Raw genomic sequence first — 18135 nt, 5'->3', positions numbered from 1 at the left:
GCATTCCCCAGAACCCGTGAACACAGTGTCACCACAAGTGTGATTTCTCTGTACGGCAGGGAGTTTACCCGGGTGGCCCTCATCTACACACGCGAGCCTTTGAAAGCGGACTGTCCTCCAGCCTTGGGGAGAGTCAGAGGAATTCCCAGCAGAAGCAGGAACCCACCTGCCATGGTGACTTGAGGATGGAGGGGAAGGGGTCTCGGGGAGCACAGCGGCCCCGCAGACAGCGGGCAAGGAAGGGACGTCAGTCCCACAGCCGCACAGAACCGAACTCTGGCAACAGCCTGACCCAGCCTGGAGTGGGTCCTGCCCAGAGCCTGCGGGGGCAGCCCAGCCCAGCCCAGCCCAGCCCTGGGTTTGACCCTGTGGGACTCAAAGCAGAGCCCAGCCAAGCTGCCCTCTGCTTCCTCTGTCCTCACTCACCTCCCAGCCTGTTCCCAGAGTCTGCAAGTGACCCCCGGTCCCCCGTCTGCTTACATGGAGGCTGCTTGTCTGGTGGGGTCCCCTCCCTCCCCATCCCACCACCACGTGGAGGAAAACAGCTCATCCCCTCCTGGGAAGGATCGCGTGCGGGCCGAGGCCGGAGCTTCTCTGTTGCTCCTGTGTGTAGGCAGGTGGGTGTCCTGGAGCAGCGGAGGGTGACCCGAGCGACTGCTTGGACCCCGACGGCCCCTGAGAGCATCTGCTTCAGACAGGTGATGAGGGGCGGGCCCCTCCTGGCAGCGTCTGTATAAGTGGGGCTCCTGGGGCTGGCAGCCACGGGCCCTGAGGGGCAGAGGGACCGTGAGGCCGTTGGAGGATGCAGAGGGGCCGGGCGGGATGCCTGGGCAGGGAGGGCACCCAGGTGGCCAGGGCGGAGTGGCTGAGTCAGGGAGTGAAGGAGGCGGCAGGCAGGGACTCTATGAGCGCTGAGGGGTGGTGGGGCGCTGCTCGGCTGCTGGGACTGGGTCCTCCCTGCTCCCTGTTCATGGGCGGTCCTGGCCGGGGGCCCCAGAAGCACCGTCTCTCGATGTCGGTGGAGTCGGCAGCTGTGAGGCCAGGTCTCGGCCAGGATGGGGCTGCAGGGTGGAGTGCACGCTGCCCCTCCCTCAGTGGGCCCAGCCTCCCCCAAAGCACCTCCTCTGGAGAATTGGCCTGGCCCGTGGTCCAGGGGTCCCACTCGCTGGGCAGAGGCAGAGATCTTGGGAGTGGGGTGGGTGGGGGCGTGCTCTCTGCCTGCCCGCCTCCAGCTGCAGGGCTGTAGGACCCCTTTGGGGAGGTGGGGAGGGGCAGGCGGGCCTACCGTGGGCTCAGGGTGTATTTGCCCGAGCGGATGGCAAACCAGAGGAAGGCGCTGAGCGGCATCACGTACACCTGGGGGAGGTGGAGGCACCTGCACCAGCAGCTCCAGGGGAGGGGCTCATCGCCCCCCGAGGAGGTCACTGGGCTGTGCAGGGCTCCCAGCCGTCTAGGGAAGGGAATCAGGGAGGCCCTGTCACCCCTCAGGCCTGCTCCTCCCGGCTCCCTGCTCAGGGCAAGCCTTGCTGGTCCCCAAGACCCGCGATCTGACCTGGGGCTGCCCAGCCCTGCCCTTCTGTCTGAGGTGGGGGGGGGGGGCACAGGCAGGTGGGGGAGGGGCGGGGGGTGAGAGGGTACCATGGAGGCGAGGCCGAGGCTGATGAGGGTGGAGGCGATGTTCCTGTGCGTCCTCAGGACGTTCCTGATGCCCTGCAGGCAGTCCTGCGCAGAGGGCAGCGCGCGTGGGCCCCCTGACCGCCCCTCCCAGCCCAGGGCGTGGAGCTGTGGCGCCCACCCAGGACAAACGCTAGGGAGATGGAAAGCCGGGCTGCGGCACATCCCGGGGAAAACCACCCCGAGCTCTGGGGACTGGCACTGAAAACAGGCAAAAACAAGCAGGGTGGAGCCCACCTCTGCGGGGCCTGTGGGGCCCCCAGGGGTCCAGTGGGTACTATCCTCTGGGCGTCCCCTGAGCTGCCTGTGTTGGGACCCCCCAAACCCCATCCAGGGTGGGACACAGAGCCTGGGTGAGGAGAGGACACAGGCTAACAGGTAGGGGCAAGGGTGTCCCCAGGCTGTCCTGGCTCCATCCTGAACTTCCACGGCCCCTCCAGGACGTGGCATCCGCAGAGGCTCTCTGTCTCCAAGGAAACGGGAGGTGACGGTCTCAACTCTGAACCACTCTGATGGTGGCATGTGGTTTTGGGGAAGGACTTGGCATTTGGGGGCACGCTGGGGAAGGATGTGCTGTGGGACATGCAGGGTTCGATTGTCAAGGCTGGGATGCCGGGGGAAAGGAGGCCGGCTTGGTGTCTGACTGTCCGTCCATCTGTCCATGAATTCCCTTGATCGAGTCTGGTCCCCCAGCGTGGTCCCACTTCCTCTTGGAAGGCAGCCCCGGGGTCAGACCACCATCTAGGACAACGTCCCTGCCCTCCCGCCCCTCCCCCAGGTGTCCCCACCCACAAGGCCTTTACAGTCTCCCCATGGCCCCCACCACCCCAGAAGGCACAAGAAACCAGACTTTGCTCCCACTTTGCAGACGGGGACCTGAGGCCTCTCCCTGGGTGGCGTGAACAGGCCTCCCGAACCCCCTTCCCTGCATGCAGGGCCCTCCTCTGCCCTCGCCCCTCCCAGCGCGAGAGCCCAGGGCGCTGTGCTGGCTCCGTCCCTGGCTGGGCCTCCAGCCATTCGCATCCTCCTGTCCATTTCTTGGAGGGTGGCCAGGAGCCTCTTGCCAGAGATAGGGGTGTTTGCGTCCGGACAGCGGGGGAGGGGAGCTGAGGAGGCGGGGTGGGGGGAGGGAGGCCGCCGTCATCCTGAAGAATAGCGTTCCTGCCTCTGTCTCTCGTCACTGAAGCCCTCGTGGCCACACTCTGGCCTAGGCTGACCCTCTGGCAAACGCCCTTCTGGCCTCAGGGGCCCTCGAACACCTGCCCCCAGCCCAACGCAGGCAGAGCTGCCCACCTGCCCCCGCCCTCCTAGAGGCTTCCAATGGGGGGCGGTCTCAGTGCCTGACACTGTGCCTGGCCGTGGGGAGCCCCCAAGCTGGGAACTGTGTGAAGGGGTGAGGGAGTGATTGGGGCCTGGAGAGGACCCGGGCCCGCGTCCGTCAAGTCCCCCCAGCCCAGCGCAGCCCCCAGGGTCAAGGCATGGGAGTGGCCCTGATCTGGGGCTGAGCCCCCCGGGGTCTCTGCAGGCCCTTCCCCCTCACCTGTCTGGCGGCCTCCTGCCCCCGACACAGGTCAGCCTCCGAGCCCTCCTGGAGGCCGAGGGGGGGGCTCTTACCACAGCACTGAAACTGCAGGGAGAGAAGAGGGAGGCGGTTCGCTCTGAGAACCCCAGGATCCCTGTCGGACATATGGGGAAACTGAGGCACGAAGGGCACCCCTCCGTCCCCCCCAGAGGCCAGGACCGGGGCTCAGGGCAAGGCTGCTGACTCTGCAGGGGGTGCCGGGTTCCGGGCAGCCTGGCCAGCAGTCACTGGGGCCCCACCGAATGCTGTGCCGTCACCATCCTGAAATTCTTCATCACTTTTGGACAAGGGGTCTTGCACTCTGCTCTGGGCCCCGCAAATTCTGGAAGTAGCTGGCCTTCCAGGGCAGACGGAGGACAGGACCTCTCTTTCCCCTCCCCCTCCCCCCAAGGGGCACTGATAACCTGTGTCCTGGGACCTTCTGCTCAGCACCTGGCCGCTGGCTGGCTCTGGGGGGCTACCTCTGCCCATTTTCTAGATCACAGCCCACCTGGGGAGGCTGACCAGTCCAGGGCTGCCCAGGGAGGGGGCCTCCCCCACCACACTCACCATGTCCTGGATGGCCACCAGCTCCTGCCGCCAGATTCCTGATGAGCTCTTCACCGCCTGCTCATACACCTGATCGTAGGCGTCCAACACAGCGTCCTCCACCTGTCCCGAGAGCATCACGGGAAGGCCCCTGTGCCGGTGAAGCCCCTCCCCCAATGGAGCCCCCCGAAGGCGGGGCCTGGCCCTCGGGTGCTGAGTGATGTCCCGCTGGCCCCCTCCTTCTCCTTCCACGGGGCAGAGCTCCCTGGAAGCGGAGACTGGGTCCCCTGGGTGGCTGGCCACAGGGGTCCCCATACTTCAGTTGTGGGGACCTCCCCCCAAGAATGGCCGTTAATGCCACTCTTGCCCCTGGGGGGTCCTGCAGGATAAACCAGAGGCCCGAGCTTGGCCACCCATCCCCCAGCTCTTGTCTTACAGTGGGAGGAGGCCCTGGCCGAAGTGTCCACCCGCTTCTGTTGATCTGGAAACAGGCAGTGGGGAGGGAAAGCCCCGATGGGCCCTGGGGGGAGACGGCCAGGAGTGGCCTCGTGCCAGGAGCTCAGCTCCCCAGGGATGCTCCAGGTCTTTGCCCAGAACCATCGGTAGGTTCTGAAAAGCCCAGGCAGCTACCCAGAGCTGGCCAAGGGCACCCGGGGCAGACGAGGCCCCTTGGGGGCAGACGAAGGAGAAGCAGGGTAGCAACAGGGGCCCTGCCGGCTCTGCCTTCACACCTCACTCAGACCTCATTGCCTCTGCCCAGCTAAGCATCCCCTTCTGTGCCTTTGCTCGTGCTGCCCCCAGACCGAAATGCCCTCCCCTTGCCAAATGACTTCACCAGAGAGTAACTGGAATCTTGCCTCCTCCAGGAAGGCTTCTGTGACTGCACTGGGTTCGCTGGCCTCTGGCATGGGCAAGGCCTCTGAGCTCCCTTGCCCTCTGATGCCTCTTTTCCCACCTCAGAGACCCTGCGCCCTGCCTCCCTTCCCTTCCCATCCCCATGCTGTGCTGACAGCGGGGACAGGCTGACAGGCGCTCAGGGGTACCCTGCTCTGGCCACTCACCCCCACCCTCCAGAAAGGAAGGGCGGCTTCCCCACTCCCAGCCTGGAGGACTTGGGAGCAGGTGGGCAGGGGGGCGGTCTCGCCCAGTGCTGTCCAGTAGGAACCAGACCGATTTCCACACTGAACATCGCTCCCAGGGCTCGTTAACCCTCCCGGCTGAGACCTTGCCCACAGAGTCAGCCAGTTGCTTTGTTCCCCACCCAGTGGGAGGTGGGCAGTGTCCTGGGCTGGGGGCCAGGCGCCAGACTGGCCACCACTGCGGGAGACCTGGCTGGGGGCCCTCTCTTGGCCTTCGTTTCCTCGAGTGACATGGGGGTGGAGACCTGCCAGGCTGTACTGTGTCCTCGTGGGAGGGGGTCCCGGTGAGGACTGAGGGGCTAGCAGAGCTGGCTCGGGGTCGGTGGTGCAGGAGGCCGGGGCAGGGAGGCCAGCTCAGCCCACCCTCGGGGTTTCATCCCCACCCCCAAGGCCCACTAGGGCCCAGGGAGACCCTGGCCCCTCTGGAGGTGTTGTCACTGAAACATGAACGGGAGGAACAAACCCGCTGGTGGTTGAGCTGCGCGTCTCTCCCCACGAGCCCAGAAATGGGGCGCGAGTTTCTCCTTCAGACGAAGAAGCAGATCTGGCAGAGCCACGCCCCTGCCCAAGACCCCCGGGCCTGGCATCAGGGGGCCAGGCTGACCCTCCCGAGGCCTGGGGGCCTGGGTGGTGCTCTACCGTCTGCCCCCCCATCACCAGGTTCAGGGGCTGTGTTTCTCCATGAGAAAACTGGGGGTGGGCTGGGAGGTCTCAGAGGCCCTTGGGCCCTGATACCTGGGTGCTCCCTGCCAGGGTGCCCCGATCTTTAAGCCCCATCTTCCAGGGCTCCAGGGGGCAACCCTCAGGACGGGAGTGCCTGGGGCGCTGAATACAAACCAGGTGCCTGGGGCGTCCCTGCCAGCCCGGCCCCCCACCCTGCCATTGACCTCTGCCTCCCCATTGTCTGCTAAACCTGCGGGGGGGGGGCCGGGGGGGCGGGGGAGAATAGCTGCAGAGGGGGTGGCCCGTGGGAGCGGCAGGTGGTCTGCAGACCAGGGCCTTGTGCCCCAGGGCTGGTCCTGCCGGCCGCTGGACTATGGGGGAGGGGCCCAGACCTGGGAGCTAGAGGACAGACAGCCTTTCTCTGGGGCTCCCGGCAGAGCTGTACTTAATCCGTGCCTGAATTATTAAGTGGAGCCAGGCAATTCATTGCCCCGCAGCCCGTCTGGGGACAGGGCGCTGTGGCAGAGTGGCTCTCAGGCTCCCGCAGGAACATAATTAATAGCCCTCGTGCTCTGTATTCACAGCACGGCCACCCAGTCCCTGCATTGCCGGCCCTCCCGGCTTCAGGGCGCCTACCAGGGCCCCGAGGGAGTGAGCGCCCCAGGGTGCGGGGGAGTGAGTGGAGGGGGAAGCGGGGAGGTGCCCCCGCTCCAGGGTCTGCGGCCTGGCTTCTGGGCCACCAGGAGTCGTGGCCGGTCCCTGTCCTCTCCTTGTCCCCAGGTTTCCCATCTCGACCCTGTGTTTCAGGATATCTTAGGGGGTCACTCAGGGGAGGTACAGGGGGAGAAATGGGGGTGAACAGATCCCCTGGAGCAAACAGCTTGGCCCTCTGTGCTTCTCTGCTCCCTGGGCCTCCAGGAGGACCTCGTGGAAGGAAGGAGCGGGGCTGGGATCTGTCTGGCCCAGGTTGGCCCTGATGCCAAGGCACCTGCCCAGGTTCCCGGGGTTGGGGGGCACAGGATGGGTGGCTTTTCCTGCCCCTGCTGCTCGGGGCCCGTGCCCTGGCCAGTGCCCAGCTCTGCACTGGCCCCAGTGATGGAGGACAGACCTGGGCTCAGGGGGTGCAGGTGGGTCCCACTGGTTCATTCCCACCACTCAGCAGCCCCCTCATCGGGGTTCTCATGCCCCTTTTACAGATGAGGACACCGAGGCCCAGGAAGGCTAGCTGATCCCAAGGGCACCGGGTGAGAGGCTGACCCCAGACTTTGAAGCCAGAGCTGCCCCATCCCGGCCTCCTGTGGGCCCACATGGGCCCGGACACGGAGGAAGCCCCAGCCCCGACTGGGGTCAGGCAGGACCCCGAGAGCTGGACCCTGAAGGCCAGCTGGAGTGCGGACCAGACAGGAAGATTTCTGTCGGGGATGGCGGCAGGGGCTGGGACACGGAAGAGGCCAGCTGGGAGACATCCGCTTTTGCCCCCTCCCCTTCCCGGAGCGGGGACCCCAGGCAGGCTATGGCCTGCGGCCCCTGCACGGCCCCTCCCCTGCAGAAGTGCAAATCCTGGGCTCAGAGCTGTAAACAGTGTCAGGGCAGAAAGGATGGGCTGCAGCCGCCCCCCAGGAGAGCTGCAGCGGGGGCCCAGGGCACCCTGGCAGCTGTCTTGGCCGGGACCACCCACGCGGTGACCCAGACCTCGCCCGGGCTTCTCGGTGGATGGGAACTGTGAGGCCAAAACACCAGCCGGGCCCAGCGCTCCCTGGTCACTGAGAGCTGAGGCTGCCTTGCCAGGCTCCGACCCCTCCAGAGCCAGAGGAAACGCCCTTTCTCCATCTGGCATTCCATCTGGGTGACCCCAGATGATGCCAAGGTGATGGTGAACAGTTTGGGGTGACCCTTGGGCAGGGAAGGGTAAAAAGGCATTGAGTCAGGGCGAAGAGCCCTGGATGGTGGACCCCTCCTGCCCGGCCTCTGCCAGGGCGATCTTGCCCTCCCCTCCACCCCCGTGGGGCTGAGTCCCTCCATCTGCACACCAAGGGAATGGCCACCACCCTGGAAGGTCTGGTGACGGCCTCATCAACTCCAAGGAGCACGGGGCAGGCAGAGGGCAGCGGGGAGAAACTAGGCCCATTACTGCACGTAAGACCAGAGTGGGTAATCACACACCTAAAAGCACACAGCACGAGCTCAGCCTCCTACCTGGCTGCATCTTGCGTGAACATCTGGGGGGGGGGGGCGCCTGGGCAACAGGGGGGTCGGGGCCGCTGGGACTCCTGATACACAGGCAAAAAATCATTGCTGGTCACCTGCTGGAACAGGGTTTTGCCCAGAAACCGGGTATACTCCAGCTGGACTGGCTTTGGTTTCCCTGGTCCTTACAGAGTGCATGGGGAAACTGAGTCCCAGTGAGAGGAGAAAGGATTGATCAGGGTCTCAGAGAGTCCAGCCGGATGGGGCCCGTGGGGCTGGACTCTCCCGTCCCTCTCTGGGGCCCTACCCGCTGGCCCCGCAGCTCCTTCGGGGGCTGCCTCGGGGTCTTGCCTGGGGCTGGGCTCTCACAGGTGAAGGCTGGGGCGAGTTCTGCTGCCTGGGTTGTGTGCATTGCTGCGGACGGGGGGAGGCTGCTCTCCGGCACCTCTCAGCCGGGGAGGAGCAGGGGCCTGAGGCCTGGGACAGATGCTGAGAAGCAGACGGGGGGTGAGGGTGGGGGTGGAGGTGGGGAGAGGGCCCTTTGGGAAGGGCGCCCGGGGGCTGCCCTGCAGGCTCGCAGCTCAGCTGGGGCGAGAAGTCTGATCCTGTCGGGGGGCCGTGGGCACAGGGTGCTGGAGGGCAGTGGTGTTGGCCGGCCTCGCTCTGTGCCCTGGCCTGGTACTGGCCAACTGTGGACCCTCCTGGCCCCCACTAGTCCCCGGGCCCTACATGTGAGCCCGTCTGGGGTCGCTGCCCCTCTCCCTGAGCCTCTTGGGCACCCATTTCCTCTGCCCGGCCAGAGGGGGTCTGGCCTTGACCCCCAGCCCTGGTCTGGGAGGGGTCAGCTCTGCTCATGAACTTGGCCAGCCCCATTTCCCAGGCAGGCTCTCAGCTCCGTCTCAGGACCCAGAGTTCAGACAGAATTTCTGCAGGGCCAGGCTGCCCCAGCCCCCTGTGTCCCTTGGGAGCAGTCCCTCCCAAGCTGTGGTCCTGCCCTGCTCCCCGGGGTCAGCGCCCACCCTAGACCCGTGGCCTGCAGTCTTCGAGCCCTGCTCTCTGGGGGCCGGGGCCCTGCGTGACCGTGTTACCCCAGAGCTGGGGCATCCCTGCCTCCCAGCCCTGAGCCGCCCCGGAGCCCCGCTGAACCAGCGGCACCCAGAGGACAGAGGGACGGATGAACGGATGAAGGAAGGAAGAAACAAAGGAGCCCCCTGCTATGGGGACCCACACCCACCATTACCACGGTCACCAACGACAGGCACGTCCCTGGGAAAAGCCCAGAGTGAAAATGGAAGGAGTAGGGTCACGTGAACGGTCCCACCTCCAGGCAGCCCGAGTCCTGGACTGCAGGGCCGCTGTCGTCCTGTGGAGGAGGCCTGGCCGTCCCCTCCACTGTCCTGTAGCGCCCACGCCCGGACAAGGCCTCCCCCTGCCTGGCCCGATCCCCGTCAGGAGAGCAGCCCCCAGTGCATTTTCTGGAACCGACCCCCACTAATCAATCCCTTAGGCCAGCTGGGGGGCCTCCTTCCAACCCCCCAGGTCCCATCTTCTGGGCCCAGGGGGGCCTTAGTGAGAAGGGGGTGTCCAAGGCCTGTACCTGCTTCCCCTCCTTCTCTGGGGATCCGCTGCCCCAGCCCAGGAGAGGACCGGCCCTCTGGTCTCTGCGTCCCCACCTCACCCCCAGGCAGAGAATGTCCCCACAGTGGTGACCGGCAGGTGAGAGGAAGCACGGAACCCACTTTCTCATCCCTGAGGGACCCTCGCCGGCGGGATGGGGGCGGGCCGGGGTGCTCACCTGCGTGGGGTTGTGGCATCTCCAGAAGGCCACCTGCACCAGGGCGCAGAACACCAGGGCGAAGCACAGGAAGGCCTGGGGCAGAGGAGGGGCCGTGAGTCCGGGCGCCACGGTGGCAGCCTGGCGGCTCCCAACTGCCCAAGTGGGAGGCCTTGGGCGGTGGGCACACTGGTCTCCATCCCTCCTTTTGGCCCTTCTCGGGAGACCCCCTATTGCTGGTTTTAGCTCCCGTGAGGGGCCTTAATGGCAGTGCCACAGCCCCCGCCCCAGGGACGCAGGCAGGCAGCACCTGGGATGAGGGAGACCCCTGCCCTCTGCGGCTGCTGCCGGGAAGGGCACTGACCCCGGAAGGGCCAGGCAGGGCCTTCCCGAGCCTGAGATTCGGATCCCGGAGAAGAAACGAACCCCTTTTAAGCCTGGGCAGGAGGGGTGGCTCAGGGGCTGCCGGCCCCCCTGAACAGGGAGGGCCTTTGGAGGAGGGGCCGCCGCTTTGCTTTTGTTCTCTGAAACATGCCTCCCGGGGTTCCGAGCCGGCGTTCGGCTCGGCGAGAGCGTGGCCAGGAGGACACCCCTGGGCCCCAGGGCTTTGGCGGCGCGTCTCTCAGGGGGGTTCTGAAGCCGATGAACTTTACGGCCCCTCCCCGCAAAATGCACATGTGCCCCCAAAGCTCTTTCGTGGGTCGTTTCAGAGGGTCATCCCAGACCAGGAACCCTGGCCCACGTGCTGCCTTGGGGACAACCCCCCACTCATTGTCTGCCTTGTCATTTTGTGCTGGTGACCCTGTGATTCGGGTCTCGGGCTGAGGCTCCTTCTGGACCCTTGGACAGTCAATTCGCCTGCTGACCACACGGCCCGGGGGTCCGGAGGCCTGGCGTCACCGCCCCACCTCAGTCACCCCGGGCTGTCCGTGGCTGCGGCCAGGCTCTCCCAACCTAGGGGCCGCACTCAGGGTGGCACCTGGAATGGAATGGAGGGACACCCCGGATGCAGATGGACACATACGCTGCCCGGGCTGGACGGGGTTGAAGAAACAGTCCACACAGGGGTGGGGGTGGGGGCCCACCAGGCTCCATTTAAGAGTGGGGGCCCCCCCGCCAGCGCCCAGACTCAGCACAGGCACAGGGACCTCCGGCTCTTCTCAGGGGTGGGCGGCCCACCGGCCTTCACCCCATGTTCCCTCCTGCCTGCCCAGGGGTCTGCAAGGCCTCAGTCTCAGGACAGCCCGGAGATGCTGCCTCCTCCCCCCTCTCCCTCCTCCCCGCCCCCCTCCCCCCCGGGCTGGCCGAGGGCCGCCTTTCCCATCTGGAAGCCATTGCTCAGCACTGCCTAGCAGGCTGGAGGCCCAGAGCCAGCTCAGGGGACCAGCATTTTCCAGGAACCGGCTCATTCCTCAGGAAAGCGAGCATCACCCCCTCCCGCCGCCAGTCCGCCTGCATGGAGGGTCCTGGGCGGCGATGGGCCCGCCGGGCCCCCCAGGCCCTCTGCGGGGCTGAGGCGCTGGTGCGGCCGGGCCCAGTCCCCACCGGTTCCTTTCTCCCTGTTCTAAACAAAACCACAGACATAAATCAAAATGGCTGCCCCGGCGCTGCTGCCAGCCCTGCTGCGAGCCTGCGAGCCTCTCATTTCCTGTGTGTGACGCTGGTGCGGGAGGGCGCTGGGGGGGCAGGAAGCGGCGGGGGAGCGGCGGGTGGGAAAGATCTCCGCCCCCTGGCCCTCCACGCGGGCTCACACACGCCAGACACGCCAGACACATGCCAGACGCGACACGCACACTGAGATGCACACACACGGCCGTGGCTCAGCGGGCAGTAGGGGCGTGAGGTCTCCCAGACCCCGCGGGGCCGTGCTGGGCTTGCCATCCGGGCTGGGGGCCCAGGGCGGGAGGTTGGGGTGCAGCAGGCAGGCGGCCGTGGGGCCCGACCCAAGTAACGGGAAGGGACGCGGAACAGAGACCCTGGTGCTCCCTGGCCCCTGCCCCCAGGTCAGGGTGCAGAGCTGGGGCGGTCGGGAGCTGGGGAAGGCCCTGGTGACCGGCTGGGCCGAGAACCATTGAGCCAGGAACCTTGGAAACAGGAGCCTTCGGCATCTTCCCGCCTCGGCTCTGAGCCCAGCAGCAAGGCGCCCCCTGGTGGCCGACGCTGCAGCCTCGGCGCTGGCCTCTCCGGGCCGCCCTCGCCAGGACCCCTGGGTCTGGCCCCGCCAGCAGCCTTGACCTCCAGCCCTGAGGCCCTCTGGCAAGCCCCACGCCTCAGGGCTCCCCTTTGGGAGGACAGTGCACCTGCCTGGTCGGCTGCCACTGGGGCCTCCTTCCCTCCCCCCATACCCCAGCCAGACTGCACAGGCCCGGGTCTTAGTGCGCCCACGCAGCACTGCCCTGCCCACGCTCCTGCGGGGTCCTGGTTAGGGCTCGAGCTGCCGGATGCTCCTCTACTCCCCAAGCACACCCAGGGCCGGGGCCCGACTCCAGGAGGTGACTCTGTTCCTGCCCTTGGAGATGTTTACAACCCAGGAGTCATTCAACCAGCATTTGCTGACACAGGCTGGGCCGAGAGCCCTGCCAGCCCTGGGGACCCAGAGGGCTGCCCTCAGGGAGCCCAGGGTTGCCGGCCTCAGAGGCCACCCGGGGAAACATAGCCCCGGCCTGAGCTCCCAGGGGTTGTCAGCCCCACAAACCACTCCCAGGGGAGGGGTGGGTTTGCCGGAGCAGAGGGCCGGGGGCAGGAAAGCGGGAGGCCATAGGGACCCGTGGAGGCACAGGGAGGCTGGACTTGGTCTCACGCGCCTCGGGGAGCCTGAGAAGGCTCTGCGGGGTGGTGTGCATCAGGTGACAGCACAGGGCAGCAGCCAGGAGCTGAGGCCCCAGTTCAGGTGAGAGGAGGGGCTTGAGCCCAGAGCGGGCAGGCCCGTGGTCCCTGGGGAGACGGGGCTGGCAGGTGGACCAAGATAGGGCCACGTGGAGGAACAGGTATGGGGGCAACACAGGGCCACCGCTGTGGGGCGAGGTCAGAGGCTTGTGGGACCTCGAGGGGTGGGGAGACCCCACAGCTGGGGCTGCAGAGGAGGAGCCTGACTGCAGGCCGCCTCGGGGCCACTGCCCAGTCCTGGCCTACAGGTGATCGACTGGGCCTGGCCTCCTGGTAAGGGGATGGAATTCACCCAAACCACATATGCAGCGATTCCAGTGTCACAGAACCAGGCCCTCCCTGGGCCTTTGAAACAGTGCCCAGGCCTGGGAGGGTCGCTCTGCCTTTCAAGGCCCCCATGGACGATGGGGGTGAGATAGGCACCTGGTGGAGGGGCCCTGGCGGTCCCGGGTGGAGGGGCCCTGGCTGTCCCGGGTGGAGGGGGCTTGGCGGTCCCAGGTGGAGAGGCCCTGGCTGTCCCGGGTGGAGGGGCCCTGGCGGTCCCGGGTGGAGGGGGCTTGGCGGTCCCGGGTGGAGGGGTCCTGGCTGGCCCACATCCCTGGAGCCTCAGTTTCTGTCGGGACACAGGGGAGAGGCAGGCTCCGTGGGCCCACAGCCCCGCCAGATCCCGTCTGGGGGAGCTGGGGACGCAGAGAACTCACCGCAGCCATGAGGCCCCCGGCCTCCCTCATAGTGGCTGTGGCACTCAGCACAGCCCCCAGGGTCAGGAGCGCGGCCAGGGTGATTCCTGTGGAGAAGGCTGAGGGTGGAGAGAGACGGGGGTCAGCGTGCCCAGGGCAGGGGTCCCGTGTGCACAGAGCCAAGGTCTGAAATCCAACCTGAGAGTCAACTTGGGGTGCTGAACTTCGGGGAGCTCTGAATGGGCCTTGTCTGGTCAGGCAGGAGTGTACCTCCCACCACCCATCCGCCTCCATGCCGGCCCCGCCCTCCCTCCTAGCTTCCTGTCCCCCCTGTCCCCCCATCCCCGGGGGCTATCTTAGAGCCCACATCCCTGCCCCCAGGCCCTACTGACAGGTGGCTGTAATCTTATCAGTCCAGGCCCGGCCCCAGGCTTCCTGCTCTAGGGAGTCTGGAGTTCAGGGCTCAGGGTAAAAACATGAGGCCTGCGGCCACCAGGAGGCCTGGGGTGGGTCCCACCAGCCCCAACCCCCTGAGCCTCGGCTTCCCCCACAGCCGCCCTCCTTGGCCTCCAGTGTGCTCTCTCCGGAGGCCAAGCCCCCCGGGGGCAGGGTAGGGGGGACAGGACGCCATCTCTGATGCTCAAGGCCTCATCACGGGTGAGCACCCCTTCCTGGACACAGAGGGCAGGGTCCGGATACCACCCGACACGTCCACGCTGTCCCCGGGGTCCCAGGGCGGCAGACCTGGGCAGACCCCAGGCTCTGCCCAGTGGAGCTGGGACTTCCAGGTGTCCCTTTCTGCCTCTGACCCCACTGCCTGCCCCAGCCCGGCTCTGCTCGGGAGACCTCACGCCAGCCTGGGGCTCCTCCCCAGCCACCTTTGCTCCTGAAGCCCCCTCCCCAATAGTGACTGCCCCGCCCAGAGCCTCACTTACCCCAGAGGTGCAAAGCTTCATAGGGGGTCCTCTCTGAGGATGCGTGCCCGATGACAGCAAAGTGAGGCCCGAAGTACGTGAGCACTGCCGTGGTGGCCATAGCGAGGCCCAGCAGCTGGGGGTGGGGTAGACCCAGCGTGTGGGGCAGGGCTGGGCACTGACCCGTCCCCCTGCCAGCCTCCCTCCAGCTTCCGGGTCTCACAGGAGACAGGATCGGCTGCGGGGCCCCTGGGCGTTTCTGGGGGTGGTCTCAGGGAGACCTTTGCCCCAGACACTCCCCGACACAGACACCCGCCCCGCACACACAGACACACTCACACTCACACAAGACACCCCAGCACACACACTCACACTCACATCCCCCCTCCCCTGCAACACGCACACCCGCGGTCCATCTTCTCCAAGGGCCTGGAACTTGCATCATTCCATTAGCGGAGCAGGGAACGGACCCACCCAGCCCTTCTCAGCCTGCCTCTCTCCCCCCGCCACGAGAGCACCTTCCAGAGCGGGAGGCCGGCCCCCGCCCCGCTCCCCCAGGGAAAGCCCCTCTGAGCCCAGTTCGCCAGCCCACCAAGGCCCTCAGGCCTTCTCTAGGGCCCGTGCCGCCCAGGAGCAGGACAGGCACTGCTCACGGGGCATCCTTCTGCTGCCAGGAGTCCGCCACCAGAGCCCCAGGTGCATGTCCGCCGGGGCGGCAGGGCTGGTGTGGTCGGGGTGGGGACCGCAGTTCCAGAGGTCAGGGAACACGGCTCAGCACACCCCCCCCCCCCCGCCCCACCGCCTCCTGCCCCTGCCCAGCCTGCCTGTTACCAAGACAAAGAGGCTGGTGACAAGCATCTGGCATTTGGCCACCCTGACTCGACTCCAAGGCCCCATGGAGGTCTCCTCTGCTCTCCTCTCCTCTCCTCTGCTCTCCCCTGCCCTTCTCTTCCTTCCCCTCCCCTCCCACTGTGGTTTCCAACTGGGCGGGGGCCTCAGACCACAGCTGCCCGCCCAGGAGCTGGGTTACGTTGGTCGCCCGTCTGTCTGTTTGCCAGCACACCGGGAGCTGAGCCTCCGGGGACCCCAGAGGAAGGGCAGGCAGGAAGGCGAGGGGTGGCGAGGCCAGCTTCTGCCCCCCTGCTGCCCCCGCCCCTGGCCCAAGACCCCAGGATGCTTGCAGATAAACAAGACCTCTCCCAAAGGTGCTCCTGGCGTGGCTGCAGAGGACCCTGGGTGGAGGTGGGCAGGTGGGAGAGGGCACATGCGCGGGGGCGACAGAGCGTCCTGTCTCTGGAGTGTGCGCGCAGAGGCTGGACCTCCCGTTAAGTCCTGCCTGGGGGACTTGGGGAGAGAAGGTCTGATCCGGACGTCCTTACTGAAGCGCTGTCTTACGAAACATCTTTTGAAATGCTCTGTGACATCAAAAGTTTTGAAAAAGCAACTTGGTTTTTGATGCCTCAGCGGCACAAATGAGTAATTTAGGGCCGAGCCACCTGGAGGGCGCGTTGGGGGGTTGGGGGGTGCTGGGCCCTCACCGGTACCCACACCGAGGCTTTGTCAAAACCCGAATCTGTAATCAAACTAAACCACGTGAACCCGGGGATGGGGCACGGCTGCAAACCCGAATGAACATGGGGCTGTGCTAACTGGGCTGCTGGGCCCAATGTGGGCCCGGAGGGGACGCGTGGTGAAGGCGCTCACTGGGTCCCGCCTGGGCCAGCTGGAACCGCTAGGGCCCCTGCTGTGGTCCTCCAGGGCTGGCCACCTGTGCACGGCTCACCTCTCGTGCGGGAGTGGCCCCCGTTCAGTGTCTCGTAATGTAGGTCCTCTGGACCCTGGGGGACCTCAGCCGGGGAGGAGGAGTGCCCCAGATAGCCGTGGGCGTGGCTGGTTGGCCTTCTAGAAACCAGCAGAATGGGGCTCTGGGCTGGCTGTCAGCTCCGCCACCTCCTTGCCCAGAGCAGGGGCCAGCCAGGACCCCTCATCTATCCCAGTGCCCCCCGTGTGCCCCCTGGCCCCCAGGAATCCCTGCCCTGCGTCTGCAGGGGCAGGAGGGGTCCCCGATGTCACCACACGTGGGTCGCTCCGGTGGAGCCCAGGTGTGGCCCAAGGGGGCGCAGCGAGAGTGAGAGTCCGGGATCCAGGGGCAGCAGGGCCGTGGGCTGGGGAGCTGGCCACCTGGACCCGCCCTGCAGCAGAGATGAGCCCCAGGTCACTGTGCTTGCCTCACCTCTGGCATTACCTTTCTCTGACTTTGGGGCAAATCTTCTGGAGCAGGGCCGGGCCTGGCTTCCTGACCTAGCCCTGGGGGGCACCTACCCTGCGCCAGGCACCTGGCACAGATGACCTCGCTGTGTTTTCCCAAAGCGGCACCACGCCCCTCTGTGGGCAGGAAATGAAGCTTCCTTGATGACTGGCCTGGTGGGGACTGAACCTGGGTCAGATCCCCTAAAGACCAGGCTTCTGACCGCGGCCCCCGACCGTGGCCCCCTTGCCCCGTGCCCACCGGCTTGGCAGGGAGCCTGGCCTATGTCGGGCACCACCCACACTTGCCCCAGGGAACCCCTTTCCGTGGCTGAACCTCACCTTCCCACTTCGACAGCCTGTCTGCGAGAGGAGGGGCATCTGCAGGGGAAGCCGCGGGCCCTGCCCGGCTGCCTGACCCTCAGCCACTCGCCCATCCCCTCTGGCATCTGGGGTGGCCAGCCCCTCGTGAGGGCAGAGCTGTCCAAAGGGGGCCTGAAGCAGCAGCTTCCGTCCGGAGGAGCTGGGCCAGGGGACAGACCCCCACCCCGCACGGACCCTGCGCTGAGGGACAGGCCCTGCTGTGAGCCGCCTAGGCTGCCTCCTTTCTCTGTGTCCACGGAAGACGTGTGTGCACGTGTGTGTCTGTGCATTTGTGTGCACCCACGTGTGTTTGTGTCGTGTTCGTTGCTGGCCAGTGACCTCCTTTTTCTCCCTCTTCTCCGCCCTCATTTAATAATTACTTGGTCAATAGAAAACTGTTTTGTCAGGGAAACCAACTGACAGCTCCCAGTGGCCAAAGCTGGGATGGTTTGAGCAACAGAGCAAATAACGTATTGGATGACAACCCGCGATATTAAGCAAACACCCATGAATCCACGCTGGTCCAAGTAAAGGACTGAATAAACCGCTGGGGCAGAAGAGAAACCGTCCGTGCAGAAGAATCCCAAATAATGTGTGTGGATCCCCCGCTGCCAAGGATGGGACCCTCACTCCCAGCCGCCAGGTGTGGCTGCACCTCCTCCTGGTCCCCATTCCGGTTCTGACAAGCACACCTCAGCCAGGTGAGCGCAGACAGCATCGCAGAGGCAAGCCGTGTTGAGGGCGTGTGCCCTGATGGGATGGGACGGGTGGGCCCTTCACCCCTGTGGTCTTGCTGCCCAAACCCACAGCCCTAGTCCAATCATGGCACAAACACCAGACAAACCCCAACAGAGGGCCGTCCTGCTACACGCCCGGGAGTCCTCCTTCACACTGTCAAGGTCCTCAAAACTGCCACAGCCCAGAGGAGCTGAAGGAGATGTGATGAGCAGATGTGTGTGCGATCCGGATGGGGTCCCAGAAGAGAAAAAGCGAAGCAGGTACAGACTAAAAAAACCTGAATAAAGGATGAGCTTCAGTCAATAATAATGGAGCCATGTGAACTGAATCATCGTGACAAATGTCCACACTCATGTCAGACGTTGGCATTAGGGGACGCTGTGGGTGGGGTCGTATAGGCGAACTCGCTGTACTATCTTTGCAGCTCTCTTCTGTAAATCCCAAACCGTTCTCAGATGAGTTTTATTTAAAAACATGGCTTTGACTGCCACCCCAGTGTCACGGCACAGAGGGGCGCAGGCAGTATGGTGTCGCCTCTGCCCGTCCACTCACTGGGTCGTCAACTCCTGGCCCCATGCTGGCCCGAGCTCCACTCCATTGACTGCTTGTCTCCAAGATGTTCACTTACTCAGTGATGTCACCTGGCCCCCTGCCCACCTGCCCACCTACCACCTGCTCACCTACCCACACGTCCCCCTGCTCACTTGCCCCCTGCCGACCTACCACCTGCCCTCCTGGCCCCCTGCTCACCTGCCCACCT

General features: G+C 65.7%; 1 protein-coding gene across 2 annotated transcripts in view; it reads right to left on the bottom strand.

Annotated features, from left to right (window-relative positions):
* Positions 1-14924, bottom strand: part of TSPAN32 (tetraspanin 32) — a 15600-nt gene extending 676 nt beyond the window's left edge. The window contains exons 1-9 of one of the 2 annotated variants that reach the window (XM_060160925.1): positions 14859-14924; positions 14049-14163; positions 13135-13232; positions 9569-9643; positions 3806-3907; positions 3215-3301; positions 1639-1722; positions 1286-1356; positions 1-768 (exon numbers count right to left, since the gene is read on the bottom strand). The exon at positions 1-768 is cut by the window's left edge and continues 676 nt beyond it. In XM_060160925.1, coding sequence (XP_060016908.1) covers positions 477-768; positions 1286-1356; positions 1639-1722; positions 3215-3301; positions 3806-3907; positions 9569-9643; positions 13135-13232; positions 14049-14163; positions 14859-14924 — 990 coding nt within the window. In that variant the 3' untranslated portion in view covers positions 1-476. Of the gene's footprint in view, positions 769-1285; positions 1357-1638; positions 2383-3214; positions 3302-3805; positions 3908-9568; positions 9644-13134; positions 13233-14048; positions 14164-14858 lie in introns of those variants that run through there. The other variant, XM_060160924.1, reaches the window with a different exon arrangement.
* Positions 14925-18135: the final 3211 nt, after the last annotated feature.

Source organism: Lagenorhynchus albirostris, chromosome 9 (assembly GCF_949774975.1).
Source record: "Lagenorhynchus albirostris chromosome 9, mLagAlb1.1, whole genome shotgun sequence".
In the NCBI taxonomy this organism is placed as follows: domain Eukaryota; kingdom Metazoa; phylum Chordata; class Mammalia; order Artiodactyla; family Delphinidae; genus Lagenorhynchus; species Lagenorhynchus albirostris.
Note: the sequence above shows the minus strand (reverse complement) of the source record. Positions and strands in the feature narration are given on the sequence as shown.